The following is a 19,125-nucleotide window of genomic DNA, read 5'->3' on the forward strand; positions in this document are numbered from 1 at the left end:
AAAATAACATTTGTTTCTGGAACTGGTAACAAGAAATTCTGACTGTCCAGACAACACTGTTAGAAAACTAACCTGTGTCCTATGCAAGAGGAGGAATTTTTTTTTAATCCATGAGCCATCCCCCCAGGCTTCACTGGGAGTATTTGTTTAAAGATGCATTGCTTCTCAGGATATTGGAGCTTATTAAAAGTAAGTAAAAATATTACAATTCTGTTTATATCTATATTATTATGATATGATGTTACAATTCATCTTAAAAATTGATATCATATTCTCATCGTCCATTTTGTCAATATTCAGCATATACATGGAACCTGTAAACCAAACTGGTATTTCAGAATTCTTTCTCATGGGATTAACATATGTCCCTGAACTGCAACCCCTCATCTTCAACGTGTTTCTGTCCATGTACCTTATCACCATCATTGGAAACCTACTCATTATACTGGATGTAAGAACAGACTCCCGCCTTCACACCTCCATGTATTTCTTTCTGTGCAATCTATCTTTCACTGATATTTGTATAAGCACAATGACAGCCCCGAAGATAATGTTGAACATCCATGTACATGACCAGAGCATCACTTACACAGGCTGTCTATCACAGGTGTGTTTGCTCTTGACATTTTGTGCTTTAGAAAGCAGTATCCTCACTACTATGATGGCTTATGACTATGTGGTCATTTGTCAACCTTTAAGACACACAATCATTATGAATCCTTTGATATGCATCTTCCTAGTGTTACTTTCCTTGCTCATCAGCATGATAAATGCACTACTCCATACCCTTCTGGTGTTGCCACTGTCGTTCTGCACAGAGCAGAATATTCCCAACTTCTTCTGTGAACTTGGCCAGGCCATCAAGCTCACCTGCTCTGATACATTTATCAATATTCTTTTTATTTATACATCAACCATTGTATTTTCAGTTATCCCTCTTTCTGGAATTATTTTCTCTTATATTCAAATTGTGTCCTCTGTCCTGAAGATCCCCTCAACCAGTGGAAGACATAAAGCTTTTTCAACCTGTGGGTCTCATCTTTCAGTGGTATCTTTATTCTATGGGACTGGTTTGGGTGTTTACATGAATTCTTCAGTCTCTAACTCTTCTATTAGCAATGTAATAACATCCGTGATGTACAGTGTGGTTCCTCAAATGCTAAATCCTTTTATCCACAGCTTGAGAAGCAAAGAAATCAAGGGATCCTTGAAGCAGCTCATTATTGGTATTATTTCTTTTCCATATTTTTGTGTTCTAATTTACTGAAGCAGAACCTATGGGAATGGTTCCAAATCAGTGAAAATTTATTGACCAGTCTTAAATGGAGAAATGTCAGATGTAAAACTTAGAATCAGCTGACTTCATTCTTTGGGCCCAATGAATTGTGTTCTATGAGTACATCTACTTTGGTTCAGATTAATTGATATTATAATCCATTAATTAATTACTAAGTCCCTACTATGTATACCTTTCTGAAACATAAGAGCTTCTTCCTTACTTGGTGTCATTACGTTTAAGACTCAAAATCCACATAAATATATTACTGCCTTAAAAAGTTATGCAATATGAGCATTTCCATTTTAATGATGCCATTGGTTTTTGAAGAAAAAAATTCTCATTCTAGCATAATGAAAAATATTTTGTCTATTATAAGCACTTCAGAAATTATTAACCTATAATTTCAGATATAAATTATCATCAGTCATATATAAGATACTCAGTTAACACTTTATGTTAATCAGTGTCTAGCTGGTTTTAGACACTGAAGATATTCCATAATTATTTTATACTTTTTTGATATATTAATGTTGTGGTAGTGACAAAAAAAAAGGAAATAGTCTTTAAATTTTTGATGAAATGTGGGCAAACATTTTGTCTCAGTGTAAATAAAAATTTTTGAAGAGGTCCTTTCAAATACTTACATTTTAGGTAATAGATAGCTGTATATTTGTTATAATATTACTATCTTCTAGAAATCAGTTGCTCTAGGATGACCAATTCCTCTCCCTATCTATAGTATATACCCTAATTTCTTACATTACAAGAATTTTTTCATTTATAAATTATAGTTTCTTCTAAGATATAGACATTCACTAATATTTCTGACATTTATAAAATGTGCAGGCTTGCTTTTTCACGATTCATTTATGATATATTTATTGTCATCCTATTCATACATGTATAGTATATATATGACATGGGCACTAGAATTGGCATGTAGCATGTTTCTAAATTCCCATCAAGACATACTAAGAATTTCTTGTTCTTTTCTTCAGTTTTTCTAACCTTTGTCATTTTCTTTTTATTCACTTGGGAAATAATGTAGTAGTAACTTAAATATTCCATTTATGTAAATTTAAATTTTTCTTATAAAAATAATAGCCATAATATCTAAGTCTTCAAAAAGAATTTTGCTTGGGTATATTTGAATAGTACCTCCTGCTACATTATACCAACTTTAAAAGGTTTAAAAACCTTCAGTGAAAAAAAAAACCAACGCAGCTTAATTCAAATAAAAATTTACAGGATGTACACAATGGCCTCATATTGGTAAATCAGTATACTTAACATTATACTTCTCATAGACTAATAATGATGGTGCAATTAAATATTACTCTGAAATTTTACAGACAAACTTTTCCCTGAATAAAGAAAAGAAGAGAAAAAGTATGAAGGAACTTTTTATTGTTCTGTAGATACAGTCTTTTCCCATATCCATTCATGCCAAATTTTCTGTTAAGAGTCTCTGCTGTGTAACAATTTCATCAGGATTAAAAATTCCATCTCGGAGGGACACTCCAAGAAATATGACACATAAATTTTAAAAAGCATGAAAAAAATGTGAAAATGTTCAATATCCATCATTAAGGATCTCTGCACTACAGTGTAAATGATAACATATTGGAATAATGCTGTACCCAGGAAAGTAGGCAAATGTATCATTTGAGACCCTAAGCTACAAAAGTCCTTGGACACTGGAGTGAAAAACATTATCATTTGCTAAGGAAAGCATATAAAGAAACCACATCACCCCACCAAAGCTGATTTTCATAACAAAAACAATCAGCATGTGTTGCTTCAGAGAGAGGGAGATATGGAGTTTTGCAATGTTTTCAAAAATGCAGTACCATGTAGTAGTTCTCTCATTAATCAAAGTATAAAAATATCATGAGAACATGTAAATCTCAAAATCTCAATATTAATTATGTATTTTAAGAAAAAAGTAGGAAAATATGTTTGTTCCTGATAGCCACAATACTCTAAGCACAGTACACATTCAATCTGTGGAATAATGTAATTATCCATCAACAAAGAAATCGTTAAACTAATATAAGCACACAGAAAGACTATTACTCTGCTATGAAAACTATGTAGTCTTGCCATTGATATGATCTTACTGGTGACATGAATAGACCTTGAGAATATTACTGATTAAATGACTACATCAAGAATATAACTGTCGCGACCTCCTGCCAGCAGGAAAAACGCTTGACACCAGGATCCTTCTCAATCATGCTTTATTGGGAGCGCCCTTGAAGCTGAAGCGAAAGGACCCCGAACTCCCCTAGAGCTTGAACTTAAATACCATCTAAAGCGGCATGTTAGCACCTCACAGGTTCAGGCAGAATGCCTAATTAACATATGAATGCAGATAGGTCAACAGCTTTCACAAGCGTAATTACAATTAGCATAATCCCCTTATGGAAGGGGTGAAAGAGACCACTCTGATAAATGCATGCGCACTGGCAATTGTTTACAGGTAACCGCATAGAGACCAGCGCCATTATTGAGTGTGGCTGGCACAGTCATGGCTGGCGCCTTACATATAACAACAATGATTGAATGGTCTTTATGTTGGGACACACTAGTAAAATTTATCACATATAAATAAAAAACAGACTACAATGTAACAGCATGGTTTGGTGCTTTGTATTGGATTGTTAATTATTCTGATTCCCAAGATCTGGTTGCTGCCCAGATGAACACATTCTCACATACACCTGTCCTTGTTGTGTAAACCTTGATCTACTTAATTTAAAGTCAATTGGCTGAATAAAGTGCCACCACATCTGGGCTGGGGAAGAAGTGAGGGACAGAGCTAACGTTGGCAGGTTTGGAGGGCAGCAGGAGTATGGGAGAGAGACAGACAAGGGAGAAGGAACAGAGTCTTCACAGGCTAGAAAAAGAACGACTTGGGCCTGAAAGAGGCCCTCTGAATTTCTACATTGAAAGAAGCAGCACTGAAGATAAACATGTATTTTGGAATTGTGGATGGGATGTAGCCCAGATAGGAATTATTAAAGCATATGGAATTGGATGAAGGCTAGGAAATATCTATATAGCTTAGGTGGTATAATCTGCTCTGCCCCAGGTAAAATAAGGCCTATTCTAAAACCTATCAAGTGTCTGTGTCTTTTATTCTTTGTTAACAGGTTAATAATAACAGCCACAATAGTGACAAGGTATTAAGAACAAATATTGTTAATCCATGTATTTACATTTTCAACAACACTACAATTACCAAAGACTTGAGTAAAGACAATAGAAGAAATGAAAGTAGTTAGTGTATAGTTACAATAATAATTTTTTTGGATTTATATAGTTTTTAATACTTTTTTAATTTTTATTAATTTATTCATATTACATCTCAATTGTTAGCCCATCCCTTGTATCTTCCCATTCCTCCTTCCCTCCCACTTCCCCTCCTATTCCCTTTCCCTATATCTGTGACTGAAGGGGGACCTCCTCCCTCTGTATATGCTCATAGAGTATCGAGTCTCTTCTTGGTGACCTATTATCCTTCCTCTGAGTGCCACCAGGCCTCCCCATCCAAGGGACATGGTCTAATATGGGGCACCAGAGTTTGTGTGAAAGTCAGATCTCCTTCTCCCCTTAATGGTGGAGAATGTCCTGTCCATTGGCTAGACTGGGTAGGGGTTCGAAGCTTACTGCCTATATTTTTTCCTTGGCTGGTGCCATAGTTTGAGGAGGACCCCAGGGCCCAAACCCGCCTGTAGTTTTCCAGGACCCTCTCAATCCTTCTATTTCCTCATTCTCCCAGGCTTCTCACACCTAAAGTCTCAATAGGATGTCCTCCCCTCTGATCCACTTTCCTGGTAAGTAAAGTTTTTCATGGGGACGTACCCCTTGGACTAGTGTCTCGATATAAGTGAGTATATACTATTCGATTCTTTTTGCTTCTGTGTGAACTCACTCATTATGATAATTTCTAGTTCAACCCATTCGTCCACAAATTTTGGAAATTCCTTGTTTTTAATAGCTGAGTAGTATTCCATAGTGTAAATGTACCACAGTTTCTCTATCCATTCTTCTACTGAGGGACACGTAGGTTGTTTCCAAGTTCTGGCTATTATGAATAAGGCAGCTATGAATATGGTTGAGCAAATTTTCTTGCTGTGTGCTGGAGCATCTTATGGGTATATTCCAAGGAGTGGAATAGCTGGGTTTTGAGGAAGCCCTATTCCCATTTTTCTGAGAAAGCGCCAGATAGATTTCCAAAGTGGTTGTACTAGTTTGCATTCCCACCAGCAATGAAGCAATGTTCCTCTCTCTCCACATCCTCGCCAGCATGTGGTGTCAGTTGAGTTATTGATCTTAGCCATTCTGATGGGTGTAAGATGGAATCTCAGTGTCGTTTTGATTTGCATTTCTCTGATGACTAAGGAGGTTGAGCATTTCTTTAAGTGTTTCTCAGCCATTTGATATTCCTCTGTTGAGAATTCTCTGTTTAGTTCTGAGCCCCATTTCTCTATTGGGTTATTTGGTTTGGTGGTGTTTAATTTCTTGAGTTCTTTATATATTTTGGATATTAGACCTTTGTCAGATGAAGGGTTGGTGAAGATCTTTTCCCAGGCTGCAGGCTGTCGCTTTGTTCTCTAGACAGTGTCACCTGCCTTACAGAAGCTTCTCAGCCTCATGAGGTCCCATTTATTAATTGTTGATGTTAAGGCCTGGGCTGTTGGTGTTCTGTTCAGGAAGTTGTCTCCTGTGCCTATATGTTACAGACTCTTCCCCATTTTTTCCTCTAACTGGGTTAATGTCTCTGGTTTTAGGTTGAGGTCTTTAATCCACTTGGACTTGAGTTTTGTGCATGGCAACAAATAGCGGTCTAATTGCATTTTTCTACATGTAGACATCCAGTTAGAGCAGCACCATTTGTTGAAGATGCTGTCGTTTTTCCATTGAATGTATTTGTCTTCTTTGTCATAAATCCTCCTACAGCTGATAAACACCTTCAGCAAATTGGCAGGATACAAAATAAACTCAAAAAAGTCAGTAGCTTTCCTATATACAAATGACAAACAGGAAGAGGAAGAAATTAGGAAAATTACTCCCTTCACAATAGCCACAAGCAATATAAAATATCTAGGAATAACCCTAACCAAGCAAGTGAATGACTTAGTTGAAAAAAACTTTAAATCTCTGAAGAAAGAGATTGAAAATGACATCAGAAGATGGTGGGATCTACCTTGTTTGTGGATCGGGAGAATCAACATAGTAAAAATGGCCATCTTACCAAAAGCAATTTACAGATTCAATGCAATCCCTATCAGAATACCCACAAAATATTTTGAAAATATTGAAAGAACAATTCTCAACTTCATATGGAGAAACAAAAAGCCCAGAATAGCAAAAACAATCCTATACAATAAAAGATCCTCTGGAGGAATCTCCATACCTGATCTCAAGCTGTACTATAGAGCAGCAGTAATTAAAACAGCATGGTACTGGCACAGCAATAGGCTAGTGGATCAATGGAATCGAACTGAAGACCCAGAGATGAATCCACACACAATAAAATGTTTTTAAAGCAGTGTTTAGTTAAGAGGATTGAAAATACATCTATGTATATAACGGATGGAAATGTGTTGTACAGAAAATGAGTAGAAGAGATATGTCTCAGTATTCTCATTATGCATTTTGATAAAGATTTCAGGACCTGTTACATTAATTGCTCTTGTTTTCACTACCCAATGCACTGAAATTTTAAAACTAAATATTTTAATAAAGAGGTATAGAAATATTCTAAGAATTTTGAGTGAAGGTATTCTGCATGAGTGAATAACACTGTTCCCAGAAGACACAGGTTTTCTTTTTTCTGAAACTATAATCACAGCATTTCTTTCTTCCCTCCTTTCCATCCAAATTCTTCTGTGTACCTCTCTTTGCTCTCTTCTGAATCCATTGACCCTTCTGCATTATTATTGTATGCATATATAATTGCATTGCTAATCACAAATAACCTCCTCAGTCTGCATAATGCTACCTCATTATTTGCAAACAGGGATCATCATTTGATATTGAATAACCAATTGGTGTGCTCACCACTAGAGAAAAGTATTTCTCCCATGCTCAGAATCCCTTGGCTACCTGTAGTTATTTGTGTAAAAATGAGGCCTCCTGGTATTTATCTCTGTTGGTGTGACTGGGATTCATAACTCTGCATACTGGTTGTTTTTCTGTAGTTGTCCCTATTTGTTCCAATGAGAAGCTTCTTTGAAGAGGATGAACACTATATTTATTTCTGAGTAGAAGTATAAAGGTTTAGACTGTTACTAAGTGTTATGCTGTTTTAGTGAAGTACTGGTTATTGATGCTGATCCATTATGCATGATTTCAGTAACACTAAGTAATTATCTAGTTTTCTAGCATCAGGCACTGTTTCCTTCTCATTGATCAAGCCTTCAGTCCAATTAGGAAGTTGTTAGATTAATACCAAGCTATACACGCCACTGCTGCATCTTTATTGTAATTGTGCCAGGCTGGTTATTGATGTGATCTATAGGCATCATAGTTGAGTAATACTTTTAGTGTCTTCCCTCATTGGAAGTTTCCATGTTGCTTTTGGGTATCATGGAAGCTAGTACTCAGAGAAAAGACAGCCAAGTCAGTTCCAGATCAAGGATATCTAGCCCTGTTTCAGAAGTGCACATTGTCTACACCTCCGACCCTCCAACTTCCACCCCTTGAGAGCAACCAAGGGCAATAGCAGCAGGCTATATAATTGGAGAATTTCTTGGATAGTCTGACAAACAACTCAAAAAAGGATTTCTCATGCCTTATGTTTCAGTTAAGTGGATTTTGACTCTTAGAAGAAACTCATATTTGTGTATTTTTTTTGTTTTGTTTTTTTTCCCCTTCTACATTTATTTATTTATTTATTTATTTATTTATTTTAATACACTTTTATTAATTTATTCATATTGCATCTCAGTTGTTAGCCCATCCCATGTATCCTCCCATTCCTCCCTTCCTCCCACTTCCCCCCTACTCCCCTCCCCTCCCCTAAGTCTGTGTCTGAGGGGGACCTCCTCCCCCTGAATATGCTCATACGGTAACATATTTGTGTATTTATAAACAAAACATGTATGTTTTATATGTTTATATAAAAGTGACTGTTCCTATTTGCAATCCCACCTATAGTGAAAACATCTTTCCTTTTCACTCAAACCCTTCAATGTTTGTTGTCAGTTTTGTTTGTTTTTGCCATTTCACTGGGAAAAGATGAGCTCTCAAAGTTGTTTTGATTTGCATTCTCATAACTGTTAGGAATGATGAACAACCAACAGACTTCTTAACCCAGGATGATTTTTAAATGGGTAGTCAGTTGTTTTTCTGACTCTTTTTTTTATTTGAGCTCTTTATACATCCTGGATAGTAATTATCTCTCAGATATGTAGCTAGAAAATTCTCTCATAATCTTTGGGTGTTTCTTTATTGGACTGATTGTTTCTTTAGCTGTGTGGAAGATTGTAAGTTTTATGAAATCCCACTTGTCAATTCTCAGCCTTAATTACTGGGGCAATGAAGTCTTATTCATAAATTCTTTCCTCACATCTATTTCATGTAGGGTACCACCTAGGTTTTCTTCTAGCAATTTCAGTCTTTCAGGTTTCCAGCTTAGGTCTCTGATTCATTTAAATTTAGTTTTTATGCAAAGTAATAAAAATGGGTTTAATTTCTACTACATATGGACATCCACTTTACCACTTTAATTACACCATTTACTAAAGATGCTTTCTATTCTATAGCCAAGGTTTTTAGAACCTTTTACAAATATTAAGTGGCAAAAATTATGTGTACTTGAATATATCTTATTTTTGTTTTCATTCAATGAGTCTGTAACGTATAATACTTCCCACATTGTTCTTTTGCATAAGATTATTTTGATATTACATATCTTTTGGATTCCATATAAATTTAGGATAGTTTTTTATATTTCTATGAATAATGGGGCAGAAATTTTGTTAGGATTTCAAGGAATGTTTATGTATTTTTTATTAAAAGTTATTTTTACAACAATAATTTTATAGACATTGAGCACGGATAGGTTGTCATTTTCTAGTGTCTTTATCTCTTTAAAGAGTTTCAGTTTTCATTGAAGAGGTCCTTCATTTACTTGCTCATATTTATTCTTAGATATTTTTACTTTATTTCAGACTATTGCCTATGAAATTTGTCCATGATCTACTCCCATACTCAATGTTTGAACCAGGTATCACATCCTGTACACCAGTCTAGTCTCCTCTGCACATCTGACATCATTTTACCCATGTAATTTATAACATCCAAGAGTAACAGGAATGCATATCTTCCCTTCTGCCCAACTCGATCTGTCCATAACAAACTCAGAATGAAGACCACATGTACAGATATCATCACAGAAGTACAAACAATATGGAACAAGCCAATATCTTCTTTCCAAAATCCATGAGTCCTTTAGAAATGTTTGCAAACCCACAGACTTAAAAACAAACAATAAAAACATCATCAATGAAGTCAAGGAGTTTTTAAAAGGCACAAAAGAAACAGCTTTAGAAAACTAGACCACACAGAAAATAAATGCCTGAGTGATGCCAAGAAAACACATACAGAAAGTTGATAAAAATGACAAAGATGAAAAGGATAATCCAACATTGAAAACTTTGTTTTCCATTTCCATTTCTGATAAGGGAAATAGAAAAACATGGGTGCTCTAATTAGGGAGGAGGAAGGACAGTAAATACAGGAGAAGGGAGGATATAAAACAATGGTGAGCTATCTGACATAATCACGAGGAATCATATCACTGGCAACCTAGCTTTTAAAAAAAACCCATGGGACCTGTCCCTTGGGCTAGTGTCCGGTAATGAGTGAGTATATACCATTTGACTCTTTCTGCTTCTGGGTTAGCTCACTCATTATGATCATTTCTAGTTCAATCCATTTGTCCACAAATTTTGGAAAATCCTTGTTTTTAATAGCTGAGTAGTATTCCATAGTGTATATGTACCACAGTTTCTTTATCCATTCTTCTACTGAGGGGCACTTAGGCTGTTTCCATGTTCTGGCTATTATGAATAAGGCTGCTATGAACATGGTTGAGCAAATTTTCTTGTTGTGTGCTGGAGCATCTTCTGTGTATACTCCTAGGAGTGGAATAGCTGGGTCTTGAGGAAGCCCTATTCCCATTTTTCTGAGATAGCACCAGATAGATTTCCAAAGTGGCTGTACTAGTTTGCATTCCCACCAGCAATGAAGGAGTGTTCCTCTCTCTCCACATCCTCGCCAGCATGTGTTGTCACTTGAATGTTTGTTTTTAGCCATTCTGATGGGTGTAAGATGGAATCTCAGAGTTGTTTTGATTTGCATTTCTCTGATGACTAGAGATGTTGAGCATTTCTTTAAGTGTGTCTCAGCCATTTGATATTCCTCTGTTGAGAATTCTCTGTTTAATTCTGAGCCCCATTTTTCAATCGGCACCTACCAGGAAACGGGGATAGAGGTGAGGACATCCTATTGAGACTCTAGATGAGGAAAATATAGAGGATAGGCAAGTAGGGGGACCCAGAGGGTCCTAGAAACCTACAAGAAGAACATTATGATGGCTAGATCTGAGCCCAGGGATTCTGCTTGATCTAAGGCACCAACCATGGACAAAACGGGCAGTCATCATCAAACCCCTACCCAGAGCTAGCCAAGGGACAGAACATTCTCCACAGCTAAGTGGAGACTGGGGACTGACTTTCACAGGATCTCTGGTGCCCCATATTTGGCCATGTCCCTTTGTGGGGGAGGCCCAATGGCACTCAGAGGAAGGATAGCGGACTACCATGAAAAGACTTGATACCTTAGCACCATATTCAGGGGGAGGAGGTCCCCCACAGCCACAGTCATAGGGAAGGGGGATTGGGGTGAAAGTAGGAGGGAGGGAGGAATGGGAGGATGCATGGGATGGGATAGAAAATGAGATGTAATAGGAATTATTTTTAATTTTCAATAAAAATGTGTTATTATTAAAAAAATCTCTAAACTTGAAAAAAAATAAATTAAATAAAATAAAATAAAACCCATAACACGTAATTCTGCATAGAAAAATACATTAATTGAAATGAACTTTTTTTATTTGAGCTGACAACACAGGAGCCAAAGACAATCTGACACAAACCATAACACCGTTCATTAGAAAGTCCTCTTTTAGTTGTTGCTCAGGGATTTCCAAAAGAATTTCTACAATACACAACCTATTTCTTTGGCTTCTTGTTGCATACACAGGTTAAAGGTAATTCTATATGGCAGAAGGCACCATGCACTTATGACAGAGGGCTCAGAAACCTTCAGATGGTACTTGCCTGAATACCTCCTCCACGAGTCCTTGCTTCCATGGAATCAGAAGGTGCAGTGTCAGCTTCCAAAGAAGGAAAGCACCCAGAACTTCTACCTAGCTAGCTGAGAGACAGAAACCATGACGACAACCAGCACACCATGGTATCCCTAAGGATACGGTGCTGTTGTCTATAGTTTGGCAGTAACCAGCACCTCTCTAATTGTCCTTAAGACCCATATAACAATTAGGAAAATTTGCCTGGTATTGGAAAGCTAGACAAGTACTCATAGCAAGGCAAGTTTCGAATCCTGGAGGACAACCTAAAAACCACCACTTCCTCATCACATTCTAAACATTTGTCTGTGTAGATATCTACAGCTAGGTATAGTCCTCACCCATACACAGGGAAACTTCACTTTGCAACAGATGGAGACCATTACAAAGAACTGTAAAAATGCAGAGCCTGCACCTAAGACTCCGGGATGACTGCAGGATGGAGAGCAGAAAAATCACAAAGGCTAAGGGATCTGTGAGATGTCTGTATGATTATGTAGCCAAGTAAAATCAGAGCTTTACCCACAAAAAAATCTTATGAAAATGACAGACTAAATATGAGCAGAAGAAGAAAATGGATCATGGAAATTCCATGAGGCCTTATCTCTAATGTTGTGATTCTTCTGAGAAATAAGATTCCTCAAAAAAAAAAAAAACATAACGTTTGGATATGCACTAACAAATGGCAAGCCCTGACATATACATACAATTTATATTACACAGACTCAGCAGAGTGTACTTAAGTATTTCAGAATATGTGTGTAGATAAGCATTTAATAACAATTAATCAATAAGAAGTCTGCATGGATGATAATTTATTAGTGATTAACTGTGAGTTAGCAATAGTGCATAAGCATCCCAGAAAGAAAATAAATAAAATCTCTTAACCTGGGTTAATTTAATCAAGAGTGAGCTGAGATTTTAGTTCCCTATTTTTTCTTCATTTTGTCTTTTGACATTTGCCTGACTGTTGTTAAGAGTCAGAATCTGTGCCTACCTGAAGTCTATCTTCTGAATCTGTTTATCCCTGTATCTGTGTGTGTCTTGTCCCTATTTGCATCTGCCTGTTTCTCTATGTATGAGTCATATCTGTTATGTCTGTGTGTGAGTGGTATCTGTTTCTAATAAAGGGATTTGCTCTGTATTTATTCAACAGCATAGAAATCACATGAAAAAAGAATTGTTTTCAATATATGAATTTGCTGTTTCCAGGATTTATGCACTACTCTCAGTCAGGGTCATGGAAAGGTACATGACTTAAGACTGAAGCTAAGCATTTCCATTATATTAAAAATCCAAAGCAAGATTATCTTTACATTGTTCTGTTGCAGACAGCTTAAACGAACCTTATGAGTACACAGTAAAGTAGTAGTCTTTAGTCTAAAGAAACATCAAATTGTATTTTTAACTCTAGCAATGAGGCCCGTAAAAGTTTCTAGTCCCTTATATTACAAGAGATAGTCTCAGAATATTGTATTGAAAAAGAGTCCATGAATTTGAAATAAAGAAAGGTGGATTATATGAGAGGATTTAGAAAGAACAAAGGACTAGAGAAATTTTATAATTATGTAAGAACCTTTAAAATTAAGGGTAATAATTTCAAATATTCTATGTTGAACAAAACAAAGCACAAGGTAACTTCACTAAGATAGAACTTCTAATAAAATAACCCTGACAAATTTACAGATACTATATTATTTAAAATGAAATACTAACATAGTCATAGAATCTGACATAATAAAGAGAATAAAAAATATTAATTTATTCAGTAATCAGGGAGGGCCTATGGAGGTTTTAATTGATTATGAAGCTCTAGTTTTCATTGTAGGTCACAGACATATACAAAATATTCCTTTGCTGATATCTATAAAACTTGTAGATACAAATTCCAAAAACTGTGAGATGCTTCTCAAATGAAAGTGAATAAAGGACTTATAAGCATGATGTTTCAAACATATTTCAGAGACAGTATTCTTAAAGGAGCAAGAAAGATGGCCAAATAGTTAAAATTCTGTATTCCTCTTGCAGAGTACCTGAGTGTGGTTCCCAAGACACCCATCACAGGACTTACACATGACTGTAAGTCTAGCTCCAGGAGATCCATTGCATTTTTCTGGCCTATGTGGACACTGTACTCACATCTGTATACTCACAAATAGGCATACATACACATGACAAAATATGAAACAAATTACCTAAAAATATATTCTTTCTCTCCAACTAAGTTTTGGAGGTTGGGATATCATGAATTCTTGCTATTCTATACAGCTTTTAGCATAAAACATTGTACAAAGTTTGATAAATGAAGGTCAACTGGTTGGCTGGAAAAGCTCTTGTGAAAATGTACAAGTAAATTTTATTTGTGGGCAAGAGATTATTAGCATGATCTTAAGTTCCACAATGGAAGCCATGGCTTTCTGAGGGTGTTCTTAGTTATACAGACCAAACAGAGACAATGAAGGATATACTATGCGTTCCTGGTGTAAAAGGATCATCTCTGAGAAACTGACCTCCAAACTACTTTGCAGAAGTGCTTTAATTGATCATTACACAGAAGATATTTTGGCAAGTTAATTCCCACATAAAGCCTCCTATCTTATATGGGTATTGTCTTAACTAACCATTACCTAAACAATTATCAACCATTGCAAGAATTCCAGATTTACCAGGGATGTTTTGCAACTGAAATCATGCAAAGGCTCTGAAATTACAATAGGAAGAACAACCCCATAAATCTCAGATAACAATAGCTGAATAATTACAAAAGACTATATCAAGCCTTCAATGGAATTTTCTCTGGAGTAAATGCCAGGTAAAATGGTTGTCCTAAGCATTGAACACAACTCTCTCCAAAATCCATAATCCAAGCTTTCTGTAACTGACAAATGGATTGTTTTAAAATGAATGTGCAGAACTAGAAAGCTGTTGAATGGAAGCGCTTTTGTGTAACACATAGAACAAGCATGCATATATGTACATACACACATATATAAATAAATATATATAATAAAATGTTAGTATTTATACTCTTAAAGAGATAATCTTAGAATGCTGAACATGCCAGAGTCCCATAATTTGCTTATTAATGTGTCTTCATGGCAACCCCTAGTCAGAGTGAATGCATGATAAAGAGTGTCATGTTTCCATCAATATTACGTAGACAGTTCAAAATATGGTTTTATTATTAATGATATTTTAATATAGCTTACTAATCTCATTACTAACACCCACCAATTGCACAGGCTACTCGTTTCTTTATAATATTTGCAAACGTGCACACATAACGCACCATCATTTTTAATTTTCTACATGTGCCTCCATCTCTTTTTCTCTTGTCCTATACCACAGTAAAGTAGCAGTTACACAGTGATGGAGCCAGAACTATGAAAAAGAATTCTCAATGTGGATGTCTACAGGAACTAATAGAATAACATTTCATCTATTGAAAGCATGCCAGCTTAAGAAACTGTCCTGAAGAGATAATTCTAGGAAATAATTGGTACACTCTGAGAATGTTGATATTTCTGAATATCCCAACTGTAAATGCAGCTTCCATATTTGATATTTCTTTTATTTAATCCTTTGATGCATGCATAAAACTCTATAATTATGTACAGGTTCTCAATAACTTTATTAAGAACCATCTCAATATTTGGAATCCATATTATTGAAATAAGTAATCCAGACAGTCAAAGAGGAAGGTAAAATTAGTCACTTATCATGTGTAATATACAAGAAGACATAAACACTAGTCATATGTCAAGTGAACATCTATGACATTTGCTAATAGATCTTCTCAGAACCATAAACTCTATTAAAACTATAATCAAAAAAGTAATTTATGAGGCAAAAGTTAAAATAGATATGTGATAGAAAAACATTTCATACCCAATTAAATAGGAAGATTTTGGAACTAAATGATAGTACATTTTTTTAATAATAGTACATTTTGTTATTTACTATTAAGCAGGGATCATGCTGGGTTTCTTCCCAACTGCAACTACACAGTACAATTAAATATGACAGTAATCATGCACTATAGCAGTAGTTTTAACAAGCCCAAATTTATCATCAGAGTTTATGTTGACATAACCTGTGATCTTATTAGAAATATATGCCAATTAGGACCACTCTGAAACACTAACAATCTTTGTGGATTCAAAAAATGGATGTTTCTGCAAAGACTAGGGTTGTTTCATGAACAAAGTATTCATCATGAACCACACAAGTGCTATCTAATGATTCATAATAACCTTACCTATCTGAACAAAAATTACTTTAAAAAGAATACACACAAGGTTCTGGAAAGTGACAGAAAAAGGGGTGATTTTTGGATGATCTTTAGAGAACATTATTTTTAACATATAATTTTAATAAATTCTCAAGCCAGATGAATTATCTGTTATACCACCAATAAACCAGGTATCTGAAGTGTAAAACAACCTTCGAAATAATATCATTAAAAGAAGAATCATGACCCTGACTAGGATATATCAGGATGTGCCTACCTGGAACTAATTTGCTCTAAATGAGTTACAACATTCTAATATATTTTATTTTTAAAAATATTGTATAAGAATATAGTACTTACATTATTCTCCCCCTTCTTCTCCTCACTGAAACTCCTCCTCTGTCTCCCTTTCCTTTTCAAATGTGTGGCATTTCAATATATATATGAATCATGCTGTGTTTCTTTATGTTTTCTTCATGTATATATATATGAATCATGCTGTGTTTCTTTATGTTTTCTTCATGTATATATACATTTGGGACTGACTCCTTGGGATTGATCAGCTATGAATGCATCATTCCTGGAAGAAAATGGTATGCCTTCTCTCACCTGACATTAATTTCCTGTAGCTCTTCATCTAGGAATTGAGCCTCATAAAAGATTCATCCATATTGGCATGTTAATCATTCTTCAGGTCTTCTTTCAGATACCACATTTTTGGTATTTCGTGGGAGCAGCATTTCTGTCATATGGAGGGGACACTGTCTTACATAACATGCCCTGATTATCTGCCCTTTCAAACTCCATCCCCCATTTTCTATGAAGGCTCTTGAGCCTTCAGTGTATGGATTCTACTTTTTATATACCAACTGAGGTTTGGTATCATACAGGCAATCATTCTGTTCATTTTTACTACTTTGGTCTTATTGTAGTAAGTTCAATCTGTTGCAAAAATAAGTTTCTTGGATGATGGGCAGGATATGGGTATAACGATAAATATTTGGAATGTGTTTAGGAATTAAAGTAATTTAGGTAAGCTGCAACAGGAGGTTCTTTTCTACAATCCTCAGATAAAGATATCTTGCTTCGCATTTGTCCTATTTTAGACATCATAGAATCTGCAAATTGTTGCTATCTTTACAGAGGAATAAAAGAGTTTATTACACTATCAATACATGGAATTCTTAGTATAGTGTTGTTTAATGGATGGGGACTACAAGTGCAGGGAGTATTGCAGGAGTAGATGTAACAGCCACTAAGAACACTTACCTTTCAAGATTGACTCACAAAAACGCATGGCACTTCCATCCTTTTTTTTTTTTTACCTCAATAGAAGCTTCAGCACATGTATAATTCACCATTGTAACTGCAGTGAAAATTTTAGATTGGTGTGGGTATTAAAAATTGTCATAAAAATAAACTGAGGCTAATGACATAAATGTCAGTATAGTGTCATAAACTCAAAATAATGTAATAATCATGGCATTATCCACGCTTATGTGGTATGCTCATTCTAATGAAATATTCTCTTAGCTTATTTGTTCTTTGTTGACTTAATACTGTAAATAATATCTGCTGCAGATACGTATATTTAGAATTATTTGTCTAGTGTCTACTTTTTTTGACTGTGCCCAAGAAATTCATCTCACAATTTCAACATAGGAATTCAAAATCTCAACAAACCAAAGATCAACACAAATTTATGTACAAGAGTATTAACTCTTAGTTAAAATGGTATCTAGTTGCCATTATAAAAGAAACAAATAGGTGAAACGCTTCCATTCTGCTCTCCCAGTGGTCCATGAGTAAGTTCAGAAGGCCACATTGAAAGTGACAATGCAATATTAAGAAAATGGCTATTTAGATGATTTTTCTCAAAGCCTTCTGCATATCTTTGTTCTGCAGACTGTATATAAATGGGTTCAGCATTGGAGGAAGCACAGTATACATCAGTGATGCTACAGAAGTCTTCCTGTAGGAGTCTGTAAATGCAGAGCTAACATATACCCCAAATGCTGTCCCATAGAACAAGGAAACAACTGACAGATGAGACCCACATGTTGAGAAAGCTTTATACCTACCCCCTGATGCTGTCATTCTCAGGATGGAAGAAATAATTTTAAAGTAAGAGAAAATAATCCCTACTAGGGGCACACCACCTAATGCACTAGTTAGAGCATACACCAGAATGTTATTGATGAAAGTGTCAGAACATGCAAGTTTAATGACCTGATCAAGATCACAGAAGAAGTCAGGAATTTCAAAATATGTGCAGAATGACAGCCGCAAAATCATTAAACCATGCAGAAGGGCATCCACAACGCTAATGCACAAAGACAATAAAATCATCAGAAAACACAAGTGGAGTTTCATGATGGCGGTGTAGCGAAGGGGATTGCAGATGGCCACATAACGGTCATAAGCCATCGCTGCAAGGAGAAAGTTTTCCATCCCGGCAAAAAGTAAGACAAAGCTGAGCTGGGTAATGCAGCCTGCGTAACTGATGGCTTTGCTCTGTTTATGAAGGTTTATCAGCATCTTAGGGACAGTGGTGGTGCTGAAGCAGATATCAGTGAAGGACAGGTTAGAGAGTAAGAAGTACATTGGAGTGTGGAGGTGAGAGTCAGAGATAATGGCCAGAATGATGAGCAGGTTCCCAGAAACTGTCGCTAGGTACATGAGCAGGAACAGTCCAAACAGAAGGGGCTGAAATTCTGGATCCTCTGAGAGTCCCAAGAGAAAGAATTGTATTACATCAGTTTGGTTTTCTAATTCCATAATTTGTTTGAGTCTGAATGAGAAAATACAGGTGATTGGTCACAAAAAGTAAAGTACAAGCTCACTCTGACTCTTGCTCTCACTCTCGAACTCCCCATAATTTGCCTTCTACTTCTTTTCTTTTATTCTTTTTTTTTACATCAACACGTTATTGTACCAAACAATGTTTTTGCATTACAGAGGCAAAGAAGAATAAAAGAAAATTATATATAGTTTTTAAACTAAAATTTCCCCAAAGCCTCATGATTGTAATAATCATGTTAAATTTAAACAAAAGAACGTCTTAGTTGGTATTGTATGTTAGATACAACTAAGTCTGCATTTGGTGTCTAGGTCATAAACCAGAATATATTTTTAACTATGTCAGATATTTTTATCCTTTCATTCATATAACAGAAAACCATTGCTATGCTTGCAGACAGGAGCTAGCATAACTGACTTCCGATAGGCTTT

General features: G+C 35.6%; 2 protein-coding genes across 2 annotated transcripts; one reads left to right on the forward strand and one right to left on the reverse strand.

Moving 5' to 3' along the window:
• Positions 1 to 307: 307 nt before the first annotated feature.
• LOC311598218 (olfactory receptor 7G2-like) lies at positions 308 to 1,346 on the forward strand (the record flags this gene model as incomplete). Its single annotated transcript, XM_084783232.1, has 1 exon — positions 308 to 1,346. The coding sequence occupies one exon, from the start codon at positions 308 to 310 to the stop codon at positions 1,265 to 1,267; it is 960 nt and encodes a 319-aa protein (XP_084639358.1). The 3' UTR covers positions 1,268 to 1,346.
• Positions 1,347 to 17,754: 16,408 nt separating this feature from the next.
• LOC311598230 (olfactory receptor 7G2-like) lies at positions 17,755 to 18,672 on the reverse strand (the record flags this gene model as incomplete). Its single annotated transcript, XM_084783245.1, has 1 exon — positions 17,755 to 18,672. The coding sequence occupies one exon, from the start codon at positions 18,670 to 18,672 to the stop codon at positions 17,755 to 17,757; it is 918 nt and encodes a 305-aa protein (XP_084639371.1).
• Positions 18,673 to 19,125: the final 453 nt, after the last annotated feature.

This window comes from Acomys minous (assembly GCF_964271855.1).
Source record: "Acomys minous genome assembly, chromosome: 5".
In the NCBI taxonomy this organism is placed as follows: Eukaryota; Metazoa; Chordata; class Mammalia; order Rodentia; family Muridae; genus Acomys; species Acomys minous.